This window comes from Elgaria multicarinata, chromosome 9, assembly GCF_023053635.1.
Source record: "Elgaria multicarinata webbii isolate HBS135686 ecotype San Diego chromosome 9, rElgMul1.1.pri, whole genome shotgun sequence".
NCBI lineage: Eukaryota > Metazoa > Chordata > Lepidosauria > Squamata > Anguidae > Elgaria > Elgaria multicarinata.
The window spans coordinates 66,407,225-66,432,711 of NC_086179.1; the positions used below are offsets into that span (position 1 = coordinate 66,407,225).

A 25,487-nucleotide genomic window follows, 5' to 3' on the forward strand; every position below is an offset into this window, starting at 1 on the left:
AGCTGAGGGGAAGGAGAGGAGTGTCGCTCTTCGCCGCCTTTCCCCTCCGTTCCGCTCGTGCGCTGGTGAGTCACCGGCAGGTCGGGAGCACCGCGCGGGAAGGGAGCGGCACAAAGGCAAGTGGCGAGTTTGCCGCTGGGAGCCGCCACGAGAGCGGCGAAGCGAGAGGCTCAGCCAAGCCCACTCGTCGCCTGCAAGGCAGCCAGCAAGCCAGCGCGCGAGAGACGCTCTCGCCAGGCAGCCGCCGGCGTCTCCGCCTCCTTCCCTCCAGGTGGCTCCGTCAGCGGAGGGGAAAGAGGAGAGGCGGCGGGCAGAGGCAGAGCGAACGTGCGGACTCCCGTAGTAGTGCGGCGCTGGTCGTGGTGGGACCGTCAGCGAAGGAATCCAGATGTGGAGCAGGCGCTGGCTGAACAGCTGCGCCTTCGCCAAGCAAGCAAGGTACAGCCCAAAAGAGCCCCGCGGGTCGCCGGTGCAACGGGGAGGGAGGACGCGGACATACCCACAGTACGGCTGCAATGCACCAGCGGAGCAAGTAGCCCTTTCTGTTTGGTATAGCCGAACAGGTTTCTTCTGTACCGGGTAAGGGCGGCGAGTAGGGCTGGAGTCTTAAACACATCTTTGTAAGTTAGTTGACTTTAGTCCGGGGGTTAATTCTGAAGCAGGCACTTGGCACAGTTCAGCTTCGGCACTTTCCCCCCTGATGCCTGGAACGTGGGAGGGAATGGTAAGAAGGTGCGCGCTCCTGAACGTGGGCATATTCTTTCCCCGTTCATCTGGAATGAGGCTTTCCTCTCATTCAAAAGGGTGTGAAACCCAACATATCGGCTTTTTTGCAGCGCGTTTCTAAATGTGCCTATTAATAGTGAATTTAGTAGGGGTTACTTCCAGGTAAGTGAGCGTAGCATCAGCCCTGGAGGGATTCCAACGATTTAAGACGTTGTTATTAGGGTGGTGGTACTTCCTTTTGAGGGGCCGATGCTGTTTATCTGGAATAAGTTACGGATGATGGGTGGCTGCGGATGGTAGAGGAAATGAGTGGCTGGAATTTTGGCTGCCATGGCTTTTGGAGATCTGCCTGGTCTGGTCTCAGCAAGATTCAGCCAAACCTCTTGTCTGTGCCAGGGATCATTCCTGGAGCATGTGGAGCAGCAGTAATAAGAGGAGGGGACCTCTAAGCATGTGCAAAGTGTTTTTTCGCCACTGAGTGACCGCAGCCAGGCCCTCCTGCATTTGAGATTAAAGGCGGAGCTTCTAAATCAGGGGATGTCCAGATAGTTTCTCTTTTAACGAGAACCGCATGACTTGTTTTCCTGAAGCTGATCTCGGATTAGGTGAAAATAGTGTTTGGTATGCGTGCACAGACGCTCAAGTTTCGAAGAAGCGGGATTTAGCAGGTGTGGGAACGGCTAGACCTCAGAATCTTTTTCTGAATGTAAAGGTTCAGCCTTAGGACATGTGATGTAATAGCAAAGCGCCTCTGAGAATACAAAGAGTGCATTATCTTAACCATTCGTAATCACAGTTTAGCGTCTACACATCTGAAATTATGGAGCACAGCTACCCCAATATCCAGGGTTGAATCTTGGGCTCTATTCAAGAGTGAAGTTTGCTTGTCTGCGATCTTAATATAGGATCTGATGGGTGCTTTGATTCCTTATTGGACTGGAGCGAAAGGGAATCTTCCGGATCGAAGCACAGGTCGTTTTCCGAAGACTTTACATAGAGGGAGAGGGAAAAAGAGAGACATGCTGAGCTCAGGGAAGGAGCCAAGAATAGGTCAAATCCCTTTTCTTAGAGATGATTGAAATGAGATCCTAGATGATTCAGGAATGACTCTCCCTTAAGGAGGAGTGGAGGGTTAGGGAGAAAGGACTGAAGTGGCCGGAGGCTGTGCAACGCAGCGGCTTGCTTACAAAGAAGTTTGGCGACCCGCAGTCTGACTCAGTCTGATGGTAGCGGCGGCAGCAGCAGTAGTAACTGCAACACCACCGCTGACGAGGAAAGCGCTGGGAGGGTTTGAGAGGCAGGCGAAGGAGGCGCGCCTTTTCAGGCAACATTGCCGGGAGGGGGGTTTCCTTCTTCCTCCCTGCAGGTGGGCGCATCTTTTCGCAAACTTGCTTAAGGACCAGGACTCCTGGTTGAAATAACGCGGTGCCCCGCTTCCTCGAAATGTAACTGACAACATACGTGTGTGTGTCCTGCAGTAGCATGGTAGGTACCAAACCAGGAGTGGATGGCCATGAAAGCAACTTTAACCACACCTTACGAGAATGACTTAATCTTCTCTGTTTGCAATGTTGCCAGACTTCTACGAGCATCTGGGTGTCGTGCCAATTTGAATGTTATAATCTAGGAGTACAGTATACTCCTGCAGTCTGCGAATGGGATTAAAAACTGGTTTAAATCGAAACATGCAGTTCATGAAATTACCCTTACCACCCAAGTCTATGGGGCAATATTGGAATAATATAGGAGGTGAGATGTGGCTTGCAGCCATGATCCTCTGTATTTCTAACTTAGCTTATTCAAATTAAGTAAGAATCCTAAATACTTCTGCAAAGAAACTTGGTACTTAGGCAATGCTCTGGCAAGAAGTATTGTGTCAATGTCACAGTGTATTAATAAGACTTGTTCCATTCTCTTGAAGGTAGACTTAGGCATGTCAAGTCCATGTCCACAAAACGTGTTTACAGGCTTTTTCTGGCCTAATTTAGCCAAGTCTTTTATTTGAGCAAAATATTATGTAATTCTTCAGATAGTAAGTTCTGTCAGGCCTGGAAGAAATATGAGCCAAAAACAAGTGGTTGTCAATTTTTTAGCTTCAGTGCATACCCATTTCTGAATAGAGAACTTTAATTGGGAAGATTGTCTCCCACGTGAGTGTGGTGTATAATTGTGATATTAAAGCACTTGATATCAAGGGGGTGGTTGCTGATTTTAAAGGGAAAACGTGGCCCAAGGTTGCGCTCATGTCCTGTCTGTGGAGTTTCCGTCAACAGCTGGTTGGCCATCATGTGAGATGGGTGCAATAGGTTCTCCTAGATGTTGTGGTAGATGCGTGAACTCCTAGGAAGTAAAATGCTGGCTAGGGATGCTGGGAGTTGTAGGACTTTTCTTCTGTCTAAACATGCCTAGGATTGTGTCCTAAGGCAATTATGTCACTCAGTTGAGGCTTGTGTTCAAAAATGGACAGGGCTGTATCAACAAACATGGGGGATAATTGCATATGGTAGAAGCATAACTTGTTTGTTAGAAGGAAGTTCATGCCAAGTTGTTGGGAGAGACCTTTAAAGCACAGAAGCAGGAGGGAGGAGTTGGTGCTGAACCCAATTACAACTGTACCTGCACTTCCACTGTTCCTCCTGCACTTCGCCCTCTAAAATCTGTCCCTGCAGCGTTTTCCCCTCCCACTGAGGGTTATATTCTGGACCCCTTTGCTGGGGGAGGGGGAGTGGTTCAGCATATCACCCTCACACCTTCTGCTTTTGCACTTCAACACACTCCTTTGTGTGAAAGGATTTCTATCACAATGGCCTGCTGCCCTCAGGCCTAATTAGTTATACAGTCTCACCTTTCAACAGCAAGACCCCTGCTCACAGTACACCATGACATCAACATGCCATAGAGCAGAAGTGCATAACCTCTTTCAGCTTGAGAGACAAATTCTATTTCACAGAAGCTGCATTCCAATGGTGGGGTGGGCCAAAAATACAAGCCTATTGTAGCTTAAAGCTCTTACTGCCAGTAACTAAGCCTTGGGAGAGGCATTTCAACCTTTTAGATTGGGGGTGGGGGGACTGCACAAAAGTTGGGAAACCACCAGGGGAAAACAGGCTAGGGCCAGGAGAAAAAGGGCCTTGGGCTCCTGAAAGAAGCCAAAGAGACGGCTTTGCCACTGAGTGTTACACCCCTGCCATATAGCATGAGTATTCACCCAAATTGGGTGGTGCTTCATTGAAAGTTCAGCCTTCCCTATTTTTGTCAACAATCCTTTCTGGCACTCTTATTCTGGGCTTGCTGCAGCAAGTGGGTGGTTCACATTTTCTGACATTGCTCCAGACACATTGCATGATGCAGTTAAGGCATGCTACAGAGTAAATACGGTGAAGCCTTAGCTATGGTACTCTTCAGCCTCACCCTTGTGAACCACTCTGTCCCATACAAAACTCTGCTTTCACTCCCAACACTTGAGCTAAGTGGAGCAATGTGGGAGTTTTCTTTACAAAAAACCATTTCCCTACATTTTCCTATAATTAATACTATCTTAAATACAAATTTGATAACTTAAAAAGATACCAACAATTTTGTTTTGCTTAACCAGATTCTATTTGGAGTTTTAGGAAATATTGTTTTGCTTGTATTTCCTGCATCACACAAAGTGTCTAACTCAGGAGATTTGTTTTAAATAGTTCTCATCAGTGTCATTTAGGGGAGATGGCTGAATTCCAAGCATACACTATAGCTTGTTTTGCAGTCATCACCACATGGTGGAATCACATAGGATTTGGTCACATGGAAGTGTTCCAGATGTACTTGGCTCTGTGGTCATCAGTCAATCAGCAAGTCTAGAGAGCAAAGTAGCAGGGTGTTTACACTGCATAAATATTTCCCAATTCCCATATGATGGACTTCTATGGTTGGTCATGTCATTTTTTTTGTCATTAATGTAGCCTGTATATTCTCTTAAAGGCTAAGAGCATGTGGGACATCTCCATAAAAAAAGTAAAAAGTTATATGGGGAAAATGGGCTCTGATTCCACTCTTACAGTATTATACGAGCCATTTGATATATAGCTATAAAGATAGCACAGTATTCATTTTCTGTCCTGATGTGATGATTGCTGTCCACACTGAAGAGGATTTTGGAGAAGGACATGTTGGGAATCACACAAGTGGGATGACTTTGTAGATATACTTTTGTATGAGAGCATCAGAAATCTGTAAAGTCCTTAGATAAGGCTCAGAAAATCTGCAGTTCTCACCTACTAGGGGCAAGACCATTAACATAGCAAAACTGATTTTCGAGTAACAAATACAGAATTGTGCTGCTAGTGTCCCAGTCTTATTTTAATATGCCTTTGGGAAGGAGTTGATTCCTCTTTTTAGAAAAAAAATGCTGGGAGAGTTACTGTGGTGCATTAAGTATAATGGCATATTGATCTTAGACGTGTCTCTGCAGTGCTATTTCCATACGTCTGAGAGACTGCCACAAGGCTTGTTGGGTTTATCTCTTGGCTTTAAAAGTCTGAAAGATGCAGTTATGCTAGCCCCACTGTTTTCTTTTCCATTTACAGGAGGAGTACTATGGTGGCCTGGAGGGAGTTTCTGCCACTCATCCATCGCTTGAGGACAAATGCTTGCTTGTCTTAGAATAGCAAGTGATTGACTAATTACAATTCTTGCTGATACTCCTCACATTGTACATCCCTGATCAGCAATTAGATTAATGGGAGGGTGCATTTGAGCAAGCAGTGGAGGGTGGTGGACTCTGTTCTCACTCATCAGCATTGATCTAGCCATCACTTCCTTCATACAGCTGTCTAGATTTGCAACATGGTGGTGGTGGGGCTATGATTAGCAACATGGGGGTTGGTTTGTCCCTGGTCCTCACATTACTTTATACCTAAATGTATCCACAACATTATTCGTATGTAATCCTGTTTATACTATAGAACAGCTTTCTGCAACTGGGTGCCTTCCAGATGTTTTGAACTTCAGCCATGGGGTGGTATACAAATGTAATAAATAATAACTACAACTCCCAGCATTTCTGACCATTGGCCATGCTGGTTGTGGCTGATAGGAACTGAAGTCCAAAACGTTTGGAGAAAGTAACTATATGCTTCCTATTGACCCAGAACACACTTGATTCTCTCCTTCAGAAGTTTCTGGCTCTTCTGGAATAGAATGAATGGGGATGTGAAAACTGAATCCAGACATGATGGCATTTGGCAATCCTTGCCTTTCAGAGTTCAATGACCAGACCAGTTGTTTCTAATGCAGTTCGCCCATGCAGTTCTGTTCTACAATCATGATCTGCTCTTTTAAATTGTCATTAGGGAAGCATTTTATCTATTTTACCAGCTGTACTTAGGTGTAATGTTAAACCATGAGTCAGTGCTATGTGAATGACCCTAGACTCTTTTTGGGTTCATGCACTTCCCCTCCCCTTCTTGGTGGTCCAGAAGAGAAGTTTGGAAATTTCCACTTTCTCTTAACTGTTACTTGTCATTTGTCTAATCGGGGATAATGGTTTAGCACTAAATATGGTTAGTTTCAACAAACCATCTTCATAACCCATGGTTTGAAGTTGGCATGTTTTGAAACTGACCATAGTGTTAAACTATGATACCAGGTTAGATGAAATAACACACCAAGGTAAAGCAAAAGGTTCCAAACTCATCCTCCTTAGCCATGTGGCAGGGGGGAAGGGAAGGGGGAGCATCTGAACCCTGGAGGAAGCTAGGATTGTTCATGTAGTAGCGAAGCATGATTTAACATTGCATTCAATTGCAGCCAGTGCCTATAACTACATGGAGTTATATGATTTTGTCAATCATGTTGCTTCCAGGCTTCATAATTGTAATATATTCCATCTAGGCCTAGGGTTTCCACTGAAGAGTATTCAGAAGCTGCAGATAGTGCAGAATATGACTACCCATCTTTTTGTTAGATTATTCAGTTACCAGGAGAACCCTCATGACAGTATAACAGTGGTCATATAAATGGCTCTTGTGCAATGGAATTGGTAGGGTGCAGGAGAATTCGCAGGGATGTAAGCGCCCCATTGGCCTATATATAATTTTTAAGGAGCCCTTAAAATAAAAGGTATAATTATAACTGTAGAACACATTCCTTCATTGAACAGGCAGGCCTTTGCATATTTGCTGAATGTCCAATAAACTCTAGATCATTTGAAGTAAGAAAAGTAATATGTTTTAGAATATTTTACCAGGAACACCAAGTGACCTGCTTAGGAATTACTGCTAGGATAAGATACAAGGCAAAACAAAGAAAAAAAATCCAAAAGATAGCAGTGAACTCCTTATTTGTTATTTAGCTGATTGAAGAACACTTGTGCACAATGGTTAATTATATATTTGGCAACTAGAAACCATGGAAGACATAGACAAGTGGTACTGAGCAAAGCGAAATGTCCTGAATTTTGCCCCCAAGATGAGAAATAATGTGTGCAATAACAGACATTTTCACAATAATTAGAGGTTTTAACTTTTGATAGTGTTTAAAAATATTTTTTTACCTACAATAACTCTTAATTTCAAACAAATTCAAGTAGCTTGCCATTCCACTGACATTCTGGAGAGTGAAATATTAGCGCTATGTTGCAGATCAAGGCAGTGTTGTTCCACAGAGATCTGCATTCAAATCCTAGATCAGCCACAGGCCAACTGAATAGTGGCTCAGCATGGAGCACGTGATTTGCAGGTTCAGTTCTTGGCATATCCAGGTAGGGAAGGGGAATACTCCTTAACTGAAACCCTGGAAAGCCTATGAAAGTCAGTGTACACAGTATGGCTAGATGGACCAATGATCTGTTTCAGCATAAGGCAGCTTACCATTTTTCTAACAAATTTCTCTTTCCATTAGACCTTCCTTTCCATTAAGTAAATCGTCCAGGTGGAAGGCACAGAACCTAAAAGGGGAACTTACCAGCAACAAGATGAGAGTTTTAATCTACCCAGCCTTAAATGGTTTGGGCCAGGGGTAGGCAACTTTTGGGGCTGCGGGCACATTTAGCAACTGTCTTGGGTACCACCACAAAATAGCTGCCATGGGAGGCATGGGAAAAGACAAGCAACGCGCCCAAAAGACTGAACTCAAAGGAGAGGTAGGTTCTGATCCCCAGCGTGTTAAACAATTCCTTTGAACCCATAGCTTTCGGCACCAACAGAAACTTATTTCACAACAATCATAGCAACTGGTAAGAAAATGTGTTAATTTTTTTTAAAGAGGTAGGGCACCTTGGGAGGTGCTCAGAAAGGTGACTGAGGTACATTGGTTCCTGTGGGTGCAACATTGTCCCCTTCTTCTCAAAGTATTTCAGGGAATCTGTTCTATATAAACTCTCTGCCACTGTGTTTTAAGTCTGCTGAAGAGGCATTGTCAGGGTACCACTTTTGAAAGTGCAAGATCATCATCCACAAAGAGCAAGGCCTATTTAGTAGTTGTCACAGTAATGCAGAATGCCATCATCCAGGAGTTGTCCTTGGTCCTTCTGCCTTGTGGAAGCAGACAATCAAATAGTCCTCTTGCTTTTTATATTATTGTAAACCATTTTGTGAATACATACTGGCCCTGTTCAGAAGACACCTTAAACCATGGCTGGTTAAACCACGGTGGTTAAGCCAGAAAGCCAGGCTGTGTTCAGAAGACACCTTAAACCACAGCTTTAACAACAGTGAATAATATTCATCATGGTTAAAGCCATGGTTTAAGGTGTCTTCTGAACATGGCCTGGCTTTCTAGCTTAACCACCATGGTTTAAGGTGTCTTCTGAATGGGCCCACTAAAATGAGGAATACAAATGCTGGAAATTATTTTAAAATGGGAACTCATTAGCATTGACTTGAATGGATCTTCAGTTTAGAGATGATTTTGCCCAGGATTTCCACTTACTTACATTATACATAAAGAGCTTTTGAATATCCCTCCTCAACATTTATGTAGTTTTGTATAAGGGCTTAGAAACCTGCAGTTCAATAGTTAAACAATTTTTCTGTAGTTAACAGTAACATAAAAAATAATCTGCTTGTATAATTTGCCTAGGTTATATGAGTGGGTTGAGGAAACATATTCATTTATTACCATTACGTTTGAGTCACACCCTTTTTCTCAGATTTGAATACCCATCTGATTAAAGATTACTCACTTAAATATTTGATTTTAGTTTTTTAATTCAAACAGGATACACCTGCCTTGGGGGAATTCTGAATTGCAACATACCTGGAGACTTGCACAAAAGAATGTTTTGAAAGTGATTCAAGGACAAGGCTTGTTTGGGCAAATTCTGCTCTTTTGTCATCTGTATACCACTAATTCCAAGTACAGTTTTTAGGACTACTTATACGTGACATTTGCTTCTGGGCAAGAAAAAAATTATGCCATCATCCATGAATTGTGGCAAAAGAGGTTATTATTATTATTACATATACTCAGATCAGACCGTTGTTTTATGTATTGGCTTTGCAATCCATATACATGCAGCACAATAAACTCACAAGGTGTCCTTCAAGACTAGTGGTGTATACGGTTATACCTTCAACACAGACCTTGTCTCAAAGTAAGCTAGCCTTCCCCAGCTTGGTGCCTGCCCTCCCAATGACTTGGCCTACAAATCTCATCATTCCCAGTCAGTATGGCCACCATGCTGACTGGAAATAATGGAATGATGGGAAGTAGGGTGACCATATGGAAAGGAGGACAGAGCTTCTGTATCTTTAACAGTTGCACAGAAAAGGGAATTTCAGCAGGTGTCATTTGTGTATATGGAGAACCTGGTGAAATTCCTTCTTCATCACAACAGTTAAAGCCTCAGGAGCTACTGTATACTAGAGTGACCATTTTTAAAAAGGGCAGGGCTCCTACAGCTTTAACTGTTGTGATGAAGAGGGAATTTCACCAGGTTCCCCATATATACAAAGACACCTGCAGAAATTCCCTTTTCAATACAACTGTTAAAGATACAGGAGCCCTGTCCTCCTTTTCATATGGTCACCCTATGGTAACACATCTGGAGGGTACCAAGCTGGGGAAAGCTGATGTAAGACAAGCGTTTTGCAACTCTTTTTCAAGTAAATGTGTTCAGGAACCGGATGTTAAAAAAAAAATCCATTAATTCAGCAGAACAGGGACTTTGATTATAAAGGAGTAATTACAAGAGGACAACTTGGTCACAACGTGCCAAACCAATCAAACTTACTTGTGATCACGTTAGAGGAAAGAGAAAGGGATGAATTCATATTTTCTATATTTTGATATATTTGAGGCATTTACTACAAGCATAGATTTTAAAACTCTGAAGCATAAAGAATTCAATGGTCCAGGAAGAAATTATTTCTAAATAATTGCTGTGGTTGGGGAACTTCCTATGCATGTCTAGATTCCAAAAACAGATGAGTATCTTTAGATATTTCCATGTCGTCAAAAGCCTCCAGAGCTATGTAAGCAACTTTCCCCATATTTATCTTAGCTGCTTGAAAAATTCAAATGCTCTTTCTTTTCTGAGAGCCTACATTGTAATGCAGATTTTGTGCTGGTAGTTGTGAAGCTTCATTCAGTAACTGTCTGAGTTGCTCTAACATTTTAAGAAGTCAAGGCAGGCAGGATAGCCTTGGCTGCCATTGGCTAGATCTGAAAGGGTAACACACACAAGGCAAAAGGGTAAAAGTAAGAGCTTAAAATATGCGTAATTCAATAATAGAAATTAGCATACTTTGGACCATGCCTTCAAAATACCTATAAAAGAATAACCCAAACAACATTTAATGTATCAATTAAAAACAAAACAAAAAACATTTATTTTGGAGAACACCGCCCCCCCAAAAAAAATAACACTGAGGAGTTGTACTGGTATATTTTTCTTATTAAAATCAAACTTCTTTTTTATTTTCTCAGGAAATAAATTTATATAAAAGGCTATTATTCAGATCTAAGATTTTTGAAATAGTAATCAATCAGCTTATGACATGCATTCATCTGCTGCTACCTTTCAATAGAGTTGCCAGATGGAAATTTCAGAAACAACTGGGAGATCTGTAATAAGAGACATCCATTATGTTCTACAGAGCTGTCATGTTCTGGAAGAAGGGACAAAAAGGGAGGCAGGCATTTGGCAACTCTACTTTTACCTCTTCTACAATGGTACAATGCTGCAGAGAGTAAATATGGATGATCACCAGAGGAACACCACCCCCATTCGGAGGGAAGCAAGCAATTGTATACACACAGGTTGCAGCCAAAGTCCAGTATAAGTAAGTTTTAGTTTATAGAATCATACTCTGTATGTCAACCAAAGTGAAAGTATTGTCCATGTTCTCTTATAAAAATTGAGTATCTTAACCAAAAGTACTGTCAAAGAAAATAAATCAATTCCTACTAATTAGATCTTTGTGAAATGCTGATAGACCATGCTCTGAATTGTTTGTATTTACATGCAATCAATTGCTGCGTTTGTGAGAAGAGCCTTATCGTACTTGTAATAGATAATAGCCCTGTTCAGTTGCTCATGTTGCTACAAACGAACACATGGCAGAGGCTGATATGGATCCTGACTCCAGACCCCACCTTCAATCTCAAAGCATTGAAGGATCATATGTGCACAGAGCATATGCATCTTACATACATTCTGGTCCCCTGGAAAATAGAGGATCCTGGAGCACTGTACAGAAGCATGCACAAATAGGATATTTTAATGCGTGGAGACTGGGGGTGGAGCAAGCAAGTACAAGCCCATCAACCCACTCTATACATCCAATTTTACCTAAACAAGTACATGGATATGGCTACTTGTCTTTGCTTATGAACCAAGGTAACTAGTTATGAATTGCCCTCCAAAAGGACGAAAGAGGCTTAGTTTGCATAAAGTTTGCATATGCTAATTTATGTGTGTATAGATGCAAATTTAGAAACACTCCAATTTAAATAGGAATACAGTACATCTGACCATAATGTAAAAGATTGTGGGCTCACATGATCAGCAGAGGAGAAGTAGCCATGGTGGCTTCTTTTCCCTACTCATGCATGCTGCCTGGATACATGTCTTCTCCAATTACTCTCGTGGCTTCCAAACCACCCTGTAACCCCTACAGCAAGCTATGGGTTGTGGGATGGTTTGGAAGCCACACCCAGCGTGCACTTTGCCAAGTTCAAGCAATACAGCAACCCATGTCACAGTGAAGATAATTAGAGAAATGGTGTGTGGGGAAAAGAAGCCACCATGGCTTCATTTCTATGTCCAAACCTGGCCAGGTGTCCTGTGTGCATTGTTCAGTCTCCTGTCAAGGTATTAACTGTTGATGGGCATCCATTCTTATGGTTTCTTTATCTTTAAACCAGAATTGGACACGACAGCCTTTCAAATAGAGGAACGCCCTTTGTCAGCCCTTCAAATTAGAGGGCTGTCCTCTGTAAAAGAGGCCACATGTTAGAAACCTAAAGCTATAATACTGAACTCCAGTCTTCTTGCTGTGTTACTGCAATAAATAGCTCCAAATCAGGAAATCATGACATTACTAGGATGGCCTACTTCAGGTGGGGAAGTGTCTAAGCTATGCCAGCATGGGTCCTGTGCTACAAATGCCTTTTTTATTTCTACATATTTCAAAATGCATAGCTACCCCTTATGACTAAGTAGCCTTAGACATCTGCTTAAGGCAAGATTATGTAGGCAGATGTGGTACTTTGCTGCAGCAGCATATGTAAAGGATGCTCCCTACTTGCTCTGTTTTAGCAAAGATACCCACCCACCCCAGAAACTTCAATTGTGAAGAAAATAATGAGTATGAAGGAAGAACGAAGGCCCTGATTCTGTAAGGGAGAGAGATAATCCCAATCTGGCTGGATATTGGGCTTTATTTATTTTATTCCTCACCTTTCTACTAGAAAATGGCACTCAGGGTCACTTGGGAGAGTGAATATTATTCTGCTAGAATTTGAGATGTCTGATCTATTAAGAGGTACAAAAGAGAGTGGATGGTGGAGAGACCATATGTGCACATGAAGGAAATGTTACAGATTCAGCAAGCCATAGAACCAGGCATGGATGCTGTGGGTAATTTGAAGTCAGCCTCTGTTTTTCCAGAACATGTCATGTGACAGATTCTGTTTGATTTAACTATTTGGGGAATAAAGAAAAAAAAGTTTAGTCAACACACATGGGAAGGAAGGTTTAGCTCAAGCAACAACATATACAGAAAACAGGAAACCTCTACAATAAGAAAGCATTTGTCTTCATACAATGGAACATAAAGATGTGTCATCATGCAGTTTCAGACAAACACAACTATTTCTAAGTAAACTTGCACATTACAGTAGAGCAAGAGTATATTAAGTTTCCAGGACATTTCATAGCCTGCTAAAACTTGCACAAAGGGGGAAAACAAACAAATGTAACCTATTCAACTCTGTGCAGAGCTCTTAATAAGTAAGTAACTCAAGCACAGGGAAGGGAAATCAATTTTCAGAAGTTAAAGAGTAACAACTGCAGATTTAATCAAATTGCATCTGCAATCCCCTTACTATTCTCAATATTTCTGAAAGCAATGAGCTCAATGGCTAAGAATGAATTTCAATAACTGTCACATATTTAGTTGCTAGACTTAATTCTTAAAATTTATAGAGCTGGACCAACTTAATAGAAGCAAAATGCTTTAGGGTGTTTGATGCTATTTAGTAAGGTAGACATTCCTATAAAACTACAGAAAGAACACAAAAAAAACTAACAGCTCTATCTACAACCTAAATAAGATGAAATCCTGGCAATTCAATAGGGCTTTTCTAAGATAAAGAAAATATCATGAAAAGATGTATAAAGTCAATATTAGATTCTAATAATCTGAATGTCAGTTGGATTCATACCCAAGTAAAAAAAAAAATGATCTGAAAATTGGGCAAGCAGTTGGGACCAGTACATGTACTTGCTCCTGCATGCTCAAAAATAACCTATGGTTTATTAAACACAGGTTATTTGTCATGCATAGCGGGTCAAACACTCTATGGGGATTGTACAGGACACATTCCTATAGATTTTATCCTTCTATTTCATAGTAAGTGCACAAGATATGATATTATTAACTTTTGAAACTTTACAGAAAGCAAAGGTAGCTGTGTTGGCCAAAACAAAAATGCCAAAAATCATGTTACTACACTACCTTTATTAGGCCAACTAAAAGGCCTAATAAAGCTTGCACAATATTTTGTGACCTTTGAGTTGGCCTAATAAAAATATTATGGATTTTGGACATTTTCTTTTTGAACTTAATTCATTAATTCTCTTGGTTCAAAATACTAGGCATTAGTAGTGGTATATTCCACAGTAAGTACCGTATTTCTTTGATTGTAAGGCGCCATCGATTGTAAGACGCACACTAATTTCAGTACCACCAACAGAAAAAAAGCTTTGATTCCAAGAATAATAATCACACCTGCGATTCTAAGACACACCCCATTTTTAGAGATGTTTATATGGGGGGAAAAGTGCACCTTAGAATCGAAGAAATACGGTAACCTTTTTTTTAAAGCAGGGGCAAGGAATTGCTGCGTAGCCTGTCAAGAGTTGAGAACCCTCCATGTGACCTTCTCCAAGCCCTGCCTTATTGGCCTGGAGGCTACCATGGTCATGGGGGAGGAGATGAAGAGAGGAACTTGTTATCTCCAACCTGTGGTTCCCCTGGGGACACTGCACACCTGGCTGGCACTTGCAAGACTTCCTGCAAGCACCAGCTGAATGCATTTTGCTCCTGCTTCTTGTTCCTCATGCAGGAAATGAAAACAATAAATAGATCAGCAGGAGTGAAGCTGGTGAAGGATGCACCCAACTCAGCAGGTGCTTACAGGAGCCAGCACTGCAAATGCCTGCTGAGTCCCTTTCTCCATACAGAGAGAGGCATGGGGCTCCATGCCACTAGCTGGGTTCACATGTCACGCTAACCCATGGTGGATGGCAAGCTATGCTGAGTAAATGGTTATGCAAACAACCTACTGTTCTCCCATCAGATGATTAGGCAAACAAGCTACACAGAGCAGTTTATTTCATTCTGCCCCCTTGGCTTTGGAACGGGCACTCTGGTTTAATCAGTGATTTGCAAAACTCTATACAAATATACTACCATGCCTATAGTCCCACTTTCATAGTTCAGCCCAGATTTTTACTACAACCAGTAATGTCAAATCCATAACACAAATAAATGGTTGTCACATGCTTTAAGGAAAAGAATATGCTCTAGAGAATATACATTTCCACACAATGAATGTTCATCTGTTGAAATTCTGTCCTACAGGTATTCCTGCCTTTTAATTTATCCTCAAATAACATGAATAAGCAGCAACCTGTACAGCACACGGTCTTCCTTGAGGCAAATAGCCTGCCAATTCCAAAGATGTGTTAACACTGAAAGGAACAAGTTAGCACACATGCCCTGTATAAGGATGCCTTTTGAAATTAGATTGCAATGCTGATTTGATTTCCTAAAAGCTATCTGAAACAAGAAAACAACACAAGGTTAAAGATTCTCAAGAGTAATGAGCATTCGTGTGATTTCAAAGAGCTCAATGTAGAACAAATCTTGTGTTCTAGAGGGAAATGGGGGAGGGGGGAAGAGGAGAAAGGTCACTTAATTATTCTTGTCTTTAAAGTGTCATCTACACAACATTTCCCCTGGGTGAAGAAATCAGTTTAAAAACGTTTCTGCTAACATGGTTGTGTTGGCTGTTATGTATTAATTATACTTTAAAAATAATTGCTAAGGGCTCTAGAGTGCTCTATAGGAGAACAACACAATGGAAATCCCTAATTTGTATGAGACATGGACCTTTCTGCACACAGATGACACAACACATACAATGATTGGATGTTTTCCTACTTTCTTTAGCTATAACCAAAGTGGTTCACAACATGCAAATTAAATCTAAAAATGAAGCACAAACCTATAGTATCTTATCTCAAATAACCAAAGAGTGATCAAATACCCTCTTAAACATTACAATTTTCATCAGTCTCCGAAAAGTCTCCAAAGATGGGCCAACACAGATTTCTCTAGGAAAGTTGTACAAAGCTAGTGCCACTATGAAAAAGGTCCTGTTCCTATACTCCAGGTTGACATATCCTGGCAGTATGATGGATACAGAACAGGGCCACAAGTGCTGATTATCTTTAAGGAATGCTTTTCCCTTTATAAATTGAAGACCAATATTTTAAAAGTGATAAAAACATCACTTTGGGTTGGATCCATCATTGTGTAAATGTACTTCGTCTCCTCCTTCTGAAACCCCCGTGCATGCTCCAAATCTCCTCTGCAGGGTCCCCTAACCCACTGGAGCAGATTTTGGGTGCAGGAGGGGTTGCAGGAGGGGAAGCTTTTGCCCAGCAATGGAATCAACCCTTTTTATTAGGCCCAGAAGCTAAAAAGTTTATGTGACTTTATTGTGTAACGGAATCATGGCAGAGTGGAATTGACAGGAGTGTAAGCACCCCATTGGAGCCTCCCCATATCCACAGATAGATACTGTAGATAGATAGATTATAGACACATTGTACAGATCTGTTGCTATAGGATATTTTAATAATATATCCATAGTTTTGAAATTGACTAGTAATGGTCAATTTCAAAACTATGGTTTGTGTTTCAAATGCACATGAGAAGTGTGTACAATTTTTGTCACTCTGGTGCAAAGGAAGTTATTGCTTGAATTGATGGATTTTTGTTTCATTTGAAAACTCCTCCATAACTCCCTAGAGTGAGTAAGGATGCCTGCTTGGAGTGAGTAAGGCATGTTTTAGCCAGGGATCTCCAACCATTTTGGATGATTGGATACATTTAGAATTTTGAGAGAATGTTGTAGGTGCTCTCACAAAATGGCTGCCATCTATGGGCTTGCGTATTCATAAAATGATTTCCATTTGACTGGTCACAAAACATTTATTTCCGAGAAGGCAAAGTGGTGAGACTAAAAGAAAAGTAAACTGCCCAAGAACCTAAGTATAAGGCAAAGGTGAAGTCTGAGCTGAAATACACTGGGGTGCAGAAACATACTGTTTGGCTATTAAAGCTTGAGCTTTGAACTTTTTAATGCATGTCTACACTGCTCAAACTTTGGTTTAAACAAAAATGAGCAAAATCAGTCAGGTGGATCTCTAGTAATAAGCATTATACTAACTTTATTTCTTAATTAGATTTGTCTGCAATAAAGCTGAAAGGGCTGTTAATAATTATGTCTTTTATATCCAGGAAGACGTGTTTCCTAGGTGGAAGCTGTCATAAACAGCTACTTGGCAGTGCTGAAGTATAAGAAACTGATCCCACCCAACCCAAATCCTATCTGAATGGAATGAAAACATCCCCCACCCTTTCAAAAGCAGCCCTACACCCTAAACATGTGGCACTTCAAGCAATATGTTCAAATATGCAAGTGGACTTGAACAGATTTATGATGATTCATATTGAGATAGGGATGGATTGCAAACATGATGGACCTTAGATAAGTTCTGGCGAAGAGGAAACATGGTAGCATCCATTATTTGTAGTTGAGATAGTATCATGCCAAGAACGAAGTGGGGTGTCAGGCAGTCTGAATGGCCACAGGTCATTTAGAGGCTATCGGTAATTGATTATGTCAATAACAGGAAGGCAAAAGAGTGGTACCTTGTGCTCAAAAGGGTTGCTCCAGAAGAATTATCTTTTTAAAAGCCTACTCAAATACTTTTTCCTGTTTCATTAGGCATGATTAGAAACTTCATGAGGGTTTCAATCAATTTGTAGAAACAAATCATTAACAATTTTTAAACACTTTAAAAAGTTATTTAATATTTAGTGTTCCTTTGTTTTTAATCTGAGCATTCCGATGAGGTAGGCCACTGTTTCTGTTTTAGTAATGGGGAACTGAACAAATAATTTTGAGGGAGGGAGAGAGAGTGTGCACCCAGTCTCTATAAATGGCTACTTCAGGTAAGAATCTCCAATGTTTTTTGTTTGTGGAACTTATCATGAGGATGCTGTATCTTCAAGGTGTGCATTTCCCTTTTTCTCTACTTTCAAGTGTCAAACGTTGTTGGGTTGTTTTTTTAAAGAAAAAAGCCTTACTGTTAAGATTTCATAAAATTCGACTATCAGCTCTGATCCATATACAGATGTGAGTTCCTATTGTCTGCTTCCCCACGCCTGTTCAATGTTCTTTTGAGAGTTCTGATTTTGAGGCTTTCTTTTCTGTACTTTGAGCATTTTCAGCTTTCTTATTATGGTTTTGATCCTTTAACCTTTATTCCTCATAGAAGTGCTGTACTTCCTCAACAAATGTTGGCTTATATTTCTCCTTCTCAGTATTGTTAAACAAAGCAAACCTATTGATCTGCTTTGTTCCTCTGGAATACTAGTGAATATTTTTGAAGGTTCATTATTATTATTATTATTATTATTATTATTATTATTATTATTATTATTAGGCCTGTAGTGCCATTCTAGTCCATCACTACCAGATGCAAAGAAATAAATCTAGTTGTCTGACACAAGCTCAAAAACTTGCATTATTCTTATGGGTCTAAAGCACTACAGCAGGTTACAAAGGAAATGCTATGATTTGTACTGCACTCCAGTCTACTTACTGTAAATTAACATTACATGAGTAAAGAACAATATATTTTCTTCAGGATAAAGGACTACTTTCATATGCATGTGTCTAAGAGCATGCTAAAAGTAAACCTGGCAAAACCATGAATACTACAGTGATCCTCATAGAGATTGGATAAATTCATGTTTAAGTCATGACAGAGAAATAGAATATCAAGATCCCCAAAACAAATTCTCTGTAGTACTGTTTACTGTGGAACTGGCCAGAAGGGAGGTGGTTCTTGGATTTAACCTTAAATAATGCAAAAGACCTTGTGCAAGATGTGAAAGTTATTGCACTATTTATAAACAGTGATCAGAACTACCAAACGGTGAACAGTTACCAAATGTACCAAATGAACCGCCCAGAGAGCTTCGGCTATTGGGCGGTATAAAAATGTAATAAATAAATAATAATAAATAAATTATATATAAGTGGGAAATTACCAAGGAAGACCAACACAGTTACATTTTACTTCAAAAGAAGAAACTTCCCCCAAATCGATGGGATTAGTAAAAAGAAGTTAAAAGGAAAAGTCAAGGGGGTCAGATCTCTCCAGAACACTTGGAAGTTACTCAAAACCACAATAATGGAATTTCAGCTAGAATGTACAGTATATTACAGGTCACAAAAGGTACCACCAAGTCCAAGAGAGATTTGCCAGATTCATGGAGGATAAGGCTATCAGTGGCTTCTAGTCATGATGGCTACAAATTACCTCCAGTATCAAAGGTAGTATGCTTCTGAATACCAGTTTCTAGGAAATACTATTGCACTAATGTCCTGTTTGTAGGCTTCCCATAAGCATCTAGTTCGCTATTGTGAGAATGCTAGTGCACCAGGGTGAAGTCTATACTAGAGTAACCAGCCTTCTTAAGTGATACAGCTCCTCAAAATCTGTACATGTTTAGTTTCTGAATGTTTGTATCAGCTCTTGTGGTGTTCAGCACAGTACAAGTTCCCCGGAATGCTTGTAGAATTTCCTTTGTAGTGTACTGTGTGTGTATGTGTGTGTGTGTGTTGGGCAGGCTTTTGTTGATTATGTCTTTATAATGCATCTTGTCTTGAAATGTGTTTATGAACAAGATGAGCCATTCAGCCACTTCCAATTCTGTTATAAATATTAAAGGAAATGCTGTGGCAGGATAGGATGAGTATGGAGACCAATCCAATCAAGTTTCCAGATGGTTTTGGGGGTAGTGGGGGTGGATTTTCTTGGGGTTTGAAACCTGAATAATCAAAAAATTAACAAAGGGAACGGAAGAAATGTATATGCATGACTGTAACTGCATAAGATGGTCAGTCAGTTAGGAATTACGCTTAGTAGTGAAAAGAGAAAATTAGTCTCCCACTTGTAGTAATGAGTGTTAAGCCACATAAGTTTCCACCATCAACATAGCAACTCCAGCACTTATTTTTGCACCTCCAGTAACATGACATGTCATTGCTGACTACACTTGCGGTGATGGGCAAAAATCCATTTATAATACAAGTTGGTTGCTCTATGAGAGATTACTGAGATCATGCTCTACAAAAACAGCTTTGCTGGTGACTGTGTTCAGTCTTGTTGTCAGTGCTTTTTCAGTTCCTTTTAGGAACTGAAAAACATGTTGAATCCAAACCAGAAAAGTATCTATGTAGACAACAATTCATATTGTAGGTTTGATTCACTAAAAAGAAAGAGAGACCATATGCCTCATCCATGATTTCAAAGAGAAGTACTCATGTATTTGAGGTCAGTGATGGTCTTGAGTACTCGGTGAAATCTAAGAGCCAAATGATGGGTTGCTGAAGACTTTCAAGTCTTTTCCAAAAGCACATAAAGAAGATCAGTTTACAGTGACTTAACTTTGACTAAGACTTAAGGTGCTAATGGTAACCAACAGTGCACAAACAGTTGAGCTAGGTCTACTTTTGTACCATTATAAAAATGACAACCTGGACACTGCAACTCTGTAAATCTTGGGTGGATCATGCTATATCATGTCTCCCAAGAACATAATTCCATTACCTATTGGAGAATAAACAACACAGACCAGTTGCAGTTCATAAAAGCTAATAGCATGCCCAGAGAATGCCATGTGCAAATGTGACATATACATATTCTGTGGCTTAACTTAACAGCCATGGATATTCCAGAAAGAGGCCATAGGCAAAAGAAATGGAATACCACTGTTAATATGATTTGGGATGATTTGGAGTGATATTCCTATTAAATAATGCATTTTAAACCCATGGACGTTCCTTTCCAATTTGTTTGCTATAATTGGCATGACGTATTTCTTGCACTTTAAAATAAATTTAGCAGTTTCAAGTTTGTGCTTCTTATTTTTTCCAGGAAACATATGTTCTTAAAAATCAAAGTTGGCATTTTTGGGTGTGTGTCTCTGTGTGTGTGAAAGCAGCTCACCTTGCCTAGGGCGCAAAATAGTCTGGCACCGGCCCTGGTGTGTGTGTGTGTGTGTGTGTGTGTGTGAGAGAGAGAGAGAGAGAGAGAGAGAGAGAGAGAGAGAATACTTCACCACAATTTATAAAGATTTTTAAGACCCCAACCCAATTTGCCTCTTCTGTACAACGGGGCTTGCTGGTGGAGCAGAGAAATACAGTCTCAAAGGAATGCTTTGGTGTATTTTGATGGGTCAGAGACCCCTTTGCAGGCCTGATGTCAAAGTTAATTTCTCAGGTTCACTTTTCTGTGCAATTGGCTGCTGCCTGGGCCCTGCTTATCATTAGTTGCCTTGCTTTACACCCCAGCAGCCACAATCATTCTTCTCTAACTAACTGTTTCTTAATTTTGGCTGAATTTAAATGGATTGTTTAGATAGACCAATCTGATATTTCACATGGCTTATAAAGATATTTAGAGTTCAACATTTGTTTCTTATCTCCTCCTTTCTCCCTGTACAATTTTGTCCAGCTTTGAGAAAGTATCAGCAGTTTAGGGGCCTGCATAGATGGCTTCTGCCAAACCTCCTGTCAGCACAGATTAATAGTATAAACTTCAGGGAAAAGAAATGCATTATTTACTGACTGAAAGCATTGGGAGGGATGCATCAGTCTCCATAAATCAAATATTTTGTCACAACTTATTGAATAAAAAGTATGTATTAGTTTTAAAACTATGACTTGGATTCAAAGAACCACCTGTAGGATGGAGGTCTCCCATCTCCATTCCTGTACCCTGGAAAGCTGCTCCTGTGTTTGCAGAGTGGATGCCTCCAGAATAGCTAGCAAGGCAGTTTGGGAGGCTGCAGGGAAGTCAGAGATGGCAGCCCTTGAGTGAGCAAAAGCGTCCTTCGCTGTGCAGGCAACTCTTCGGATCCAAGCCAATGTATCCTTTAAGAAAAAAATGTAGGATTAATATTCGTAAAATAAGGCTATTGTTAATTTTACTAAAGCCTGGCTTAACGTTTCTAGAAATCAAAGATGCTTTGAGCTTGTTTCTGTGAGCATTTGTACATCCGTAAGAATACTATTCATCTGCAGCTAAATAATATTTTCCGCACAATCCTGTAAACAGCATATGGTCATATTCATTTTAGATTGTTTAATTGTTTTCCTCTAAGGAAACTAAATTTAGCTTAGCAACTGTGCCTAAGTATCAATAGAACAATGTTTAGTGTGACTTGTAGTGTAATGTTGAAAACTGGTGGGAGAAAAACCCACTTCTTCAACCACAATTCATTTATTGTCCACGTCAGAATTTTAAATATCACTATAGCCATGAGTCATATGACTCTGAAAACCACATCAAAAATGAATAAAAATGAAGAAATCCGCTAGGTTGGACTCTTCATTGACTTAATTAGCTTGTTAGTTCTTTGTATGAGAGTGCTTGTTGCCTGCCTATGCAATCTAAATACTTTCCAAAGGGACTTATTGCTGTAGGCATTTTGAAAAAGTGAATCTAATCTCAACAAAATAAGTCAATAAGCAAAATATATGAAAAATGCATTACTCAGATAATGGAGTAATGAATGCACTTGGAATGTCATAGCACTAGAACAGAGAAAAAGATTCCTACACAACTTGAAAACAAAGTTTCCTCTCTTTCTCTCTCTTTCTCTCTTTTAATAAAAAGCATTTTCTTTGCCAAAAAATAAGAAAATTCTCATACTAGTGACTGACACATTGTCATTATATGAGGCAAAATATTATAAAGGTTGTATTTTAGTACTGAGTTGTAGAAAGATACTAGCACAAATATAGAAGCATGCAATACCGACCTAAAAGCTATTTTGGATTAAGTGCGGTTTATAAATTAATAAAAGAAATATATGTGATTAATATATGGCATTATATTTTAAAATATATTCCATGTTAAAAATGCTACCATTACTATTTCATATATATTAAGTTGGATCCAAATCAATGTAATGAAAATACCGTGTTATACCACTTTCTTATGTTACCTTATGTTATTTTATATTATTATGTAATGCATTCTATATTAAAGGATCTGTGTATAAAATGGCTTCTTAAAACAGTTCATATTCATAATGGACTTCCCTATAAAACTATTGTAGCAAAAAATAGTTTCAATAAGTTCCCTGTGTTGGCAAGCAACATTCCTTTGATGGGACTTGATCTGGGATTTTAAAGGTTTGGGTCGTTTTTACAGGGCTGTCAGAGTTAGAAGACTGTAGGGATAATGGGAACATCAATACTGCCTTAAAGGTACTAGAAAGGTTTCTTTTTGTTGCTGCTTTTTATCACTGAAGTTCCAGTTTCTGTGGTTTGCAACTCATGGGGTTGTCCTTTGGCATATATATATATGCCTAGACTCAGTAATGGGCTGGATGAGGGCCAATAAACCGAGAGTAAATCCTGGCAAGACGGAAGCCCTGTGGGTGAGTGGTTCCCGAGTCTGGGAGACAGGCTCATTGCCTGTTCTGGATGGGGTTGCTCTGCCTCTGAAAGAACAGGTTCATAGTTTGGGGGTACTCTTAGACCCATTTCTGTCGTTGGAGGCTCAAGTAGCCGCCACGGCTCGGAGTGCCTTTTACCATCTTCGGTTGGTTCGCCAACTACGGCCTCTCCTGGACAGGGATAGCTTGACCACGGTGGTACAGGCATTGGTAACCTCAAGATTGGATTACTGCAATGCGCTCTATGTGGGGCTGCCCTTGAAGCTGCTCCGGAAGCTGGAGCTAGTGCAGAATGCTGCAGCTCGGCTGTTGTCTGGAGCTGCCCCTTTCCAGCATGTAACTCCTCTGCTGAGGGAACTGCACTGGCTGCCTATTCGCTACCGGGCCAGGTTTAAGGTTCTTGTACTTGAGTACAAAGCCCTAAACAACTTGGGACCAGGATACCTGAGAGAGCGCCTTCTCCCTTACCAACCTGCCCGGTCACTGAGGTCATCCGAGGGCCTGCTCCTGGTGGTTCCACCTAGATCCATCCTCCGATTGGAATCCACCATGGGAAGAGCCATCAGCGTGGTGGCGCCCCTCCTGTGGAATTCCCTGCCTCTGGAGGTCAGGCAGGCTCCAACCTTGTACTCCTTTCGGCGCCTCCTGAAAACATCTTTATTCCAAGAAGCCTTTCTTTAACATGCAGCCTTGGATTTCTGTGTTGTTGTTGTTTTGCTTCTTTTTAAATTTTGTTTTAACTGTTTTATTCTGTTTTTATTTTCATTTTACCTTGTACACCGCTCTGAAATTTTTTCAATGAGGAGCGGTATATAAATATTCTAATATATATATATATAAAAGTTATGTTGACTCATTATGTGCTTTATTAACTTTTCTTAAAATATCTTTTTACAGGTTAAATCTGCAGTTATGAAGCCATTTGCTACTTTTGCCTCAGGGATTATTTTATTTCTCTTCACCTTGGTACAGAGGAGTGACAGTAAATGTAAAGAAGCAGGTTCAAGGCCAGAGATGAATCTGAATGTCAAATACCAACTCTCTAATTTCACTGCAGAAACCGCAATACAAAATATAGTTCTGTACAAGAAGCACATCTACGTGGGAGCAGTCAACAAAATCTATGTCTTAAATGAAAGCCTTCACAATGTCTTTGAGTATAAGACTGGACCTGTTTTGGAGAACCCAGATTGTACTCCTTGTGAAGAATGTAAACCTAAAGTAAATCAATCTGATAACATTTGGAAGGATAACATCAACATGGCATTGCTCCTAGACACATACTACGATCATCAGCTCATCAGCTGTGGTAGCGTTGCACAAGGAATTTGCCAGCGCCACATCATTCATCTTGATAATCCTGCTGACATTGGACGTACTGTGCACTGTATGTATAGTAAAGTGATGAATAAGGAATCAGACCAGTGTCCTGACTGTGTTGTAAGCCCCTTGGGAACTCAAGTTCTGGTAACAGAAAAGGAAAGATTTGTGTATTTCTATGTAGGGAATACCATAAATAACTCACTTCAGCAAGACCATTTGCCACATTCAATATCAGTGCGGAGATTAAAAGAAACCCTGGATGGGTTTGAGTTTCTCACGGCTTACTCGTATATTGATGTCCTTCCAGAATTCAGGGATTCATACCCCATTAAGTATATTCACGCCTTTGAAAAGGACCACTTTGTGTACTTTCTCACTGTCCAGAGAGAATCTCTAGACTCCCAGGCTTTTCACACAAGGATCATACGGTTCTGTTCTTTTGATTCTGAGTTGCATTCGTACATGGAAATGCCCCTTGAATGCATTTACACTGAAAAGCGTAGGAAGAGGTCAAGCAAGCGGTCAAATGAAGTATTCAATCTTTTGCAGGCTGCATATATTGGTAAGCCAGGTGCAGCCTTAGCCCAGGCAATGCGTCTTGATCTGAACGCTGATATTTTATATGGTGCATTTGCCCAAAGTAAACCAGACTCTTCAGAACCAGCTCATAAATCTGCTGTCTGTGCAGTCCCTATCAAAACCATTGATGAATTCTTTGGCAAGATTGTAGGCAAACAAAACATGAAATGTCTTCAGCATCTGTACAAGAAGAACAGCAAGTACTGTCCAAACAGGGTAAGTAAGCATGGTGCTAATTACTTGCTTTAATCAATTAATTATCCTACCCATCTCTAGTTTTATTCATATTGACTATTCCATTATTCACTGCGTAGCCCCATTGATTTCTCTTGTGAATAGTAAGTATTTTTCAGGGCTACTATTTTTTGGCTGAAGTCC

At 40.4% G+C, this 25,487-nt stretch overlaps 1 protein-coding gene across 4 annotated transcripts in view; it reads left to right on the plus strand.

Moving 5' to 3' along the window:
• Positions 1-244: 244 nt before the first annotated feature.
• Positions 245-25,487, plus strand: part of MET (MET proto-oncogene, receptor tyrosine kinase) — a 107,174-nt gene continuing 81,931 nt past the window's right edge. The window contains exons 1-3 of one of the 4 annotated variants that reach the window (XM_063134042.1): positions 357-438; positions 10,806-10,991; positions 24,105-25,325. In XM_063134042.1, coding sequence (XP_062990112.1) covers positions 24,120-25,325 — 1,206 coding nt within the window. In that variant the 5' untranslated portion in view covers positions 357-438; positions 10,806-10,991; positions 24,105-24,119. Of the gene's footprint in view, positions 439-561; positions 580-10,805; positions 10,992-24,104; positions 25,326-25,487 lie in introns of those variants that run through there. The other 3 variants (XM_063134043.1, XM_063134045.1, XM_063134044.1) reach the window with 3 other exon arrangements.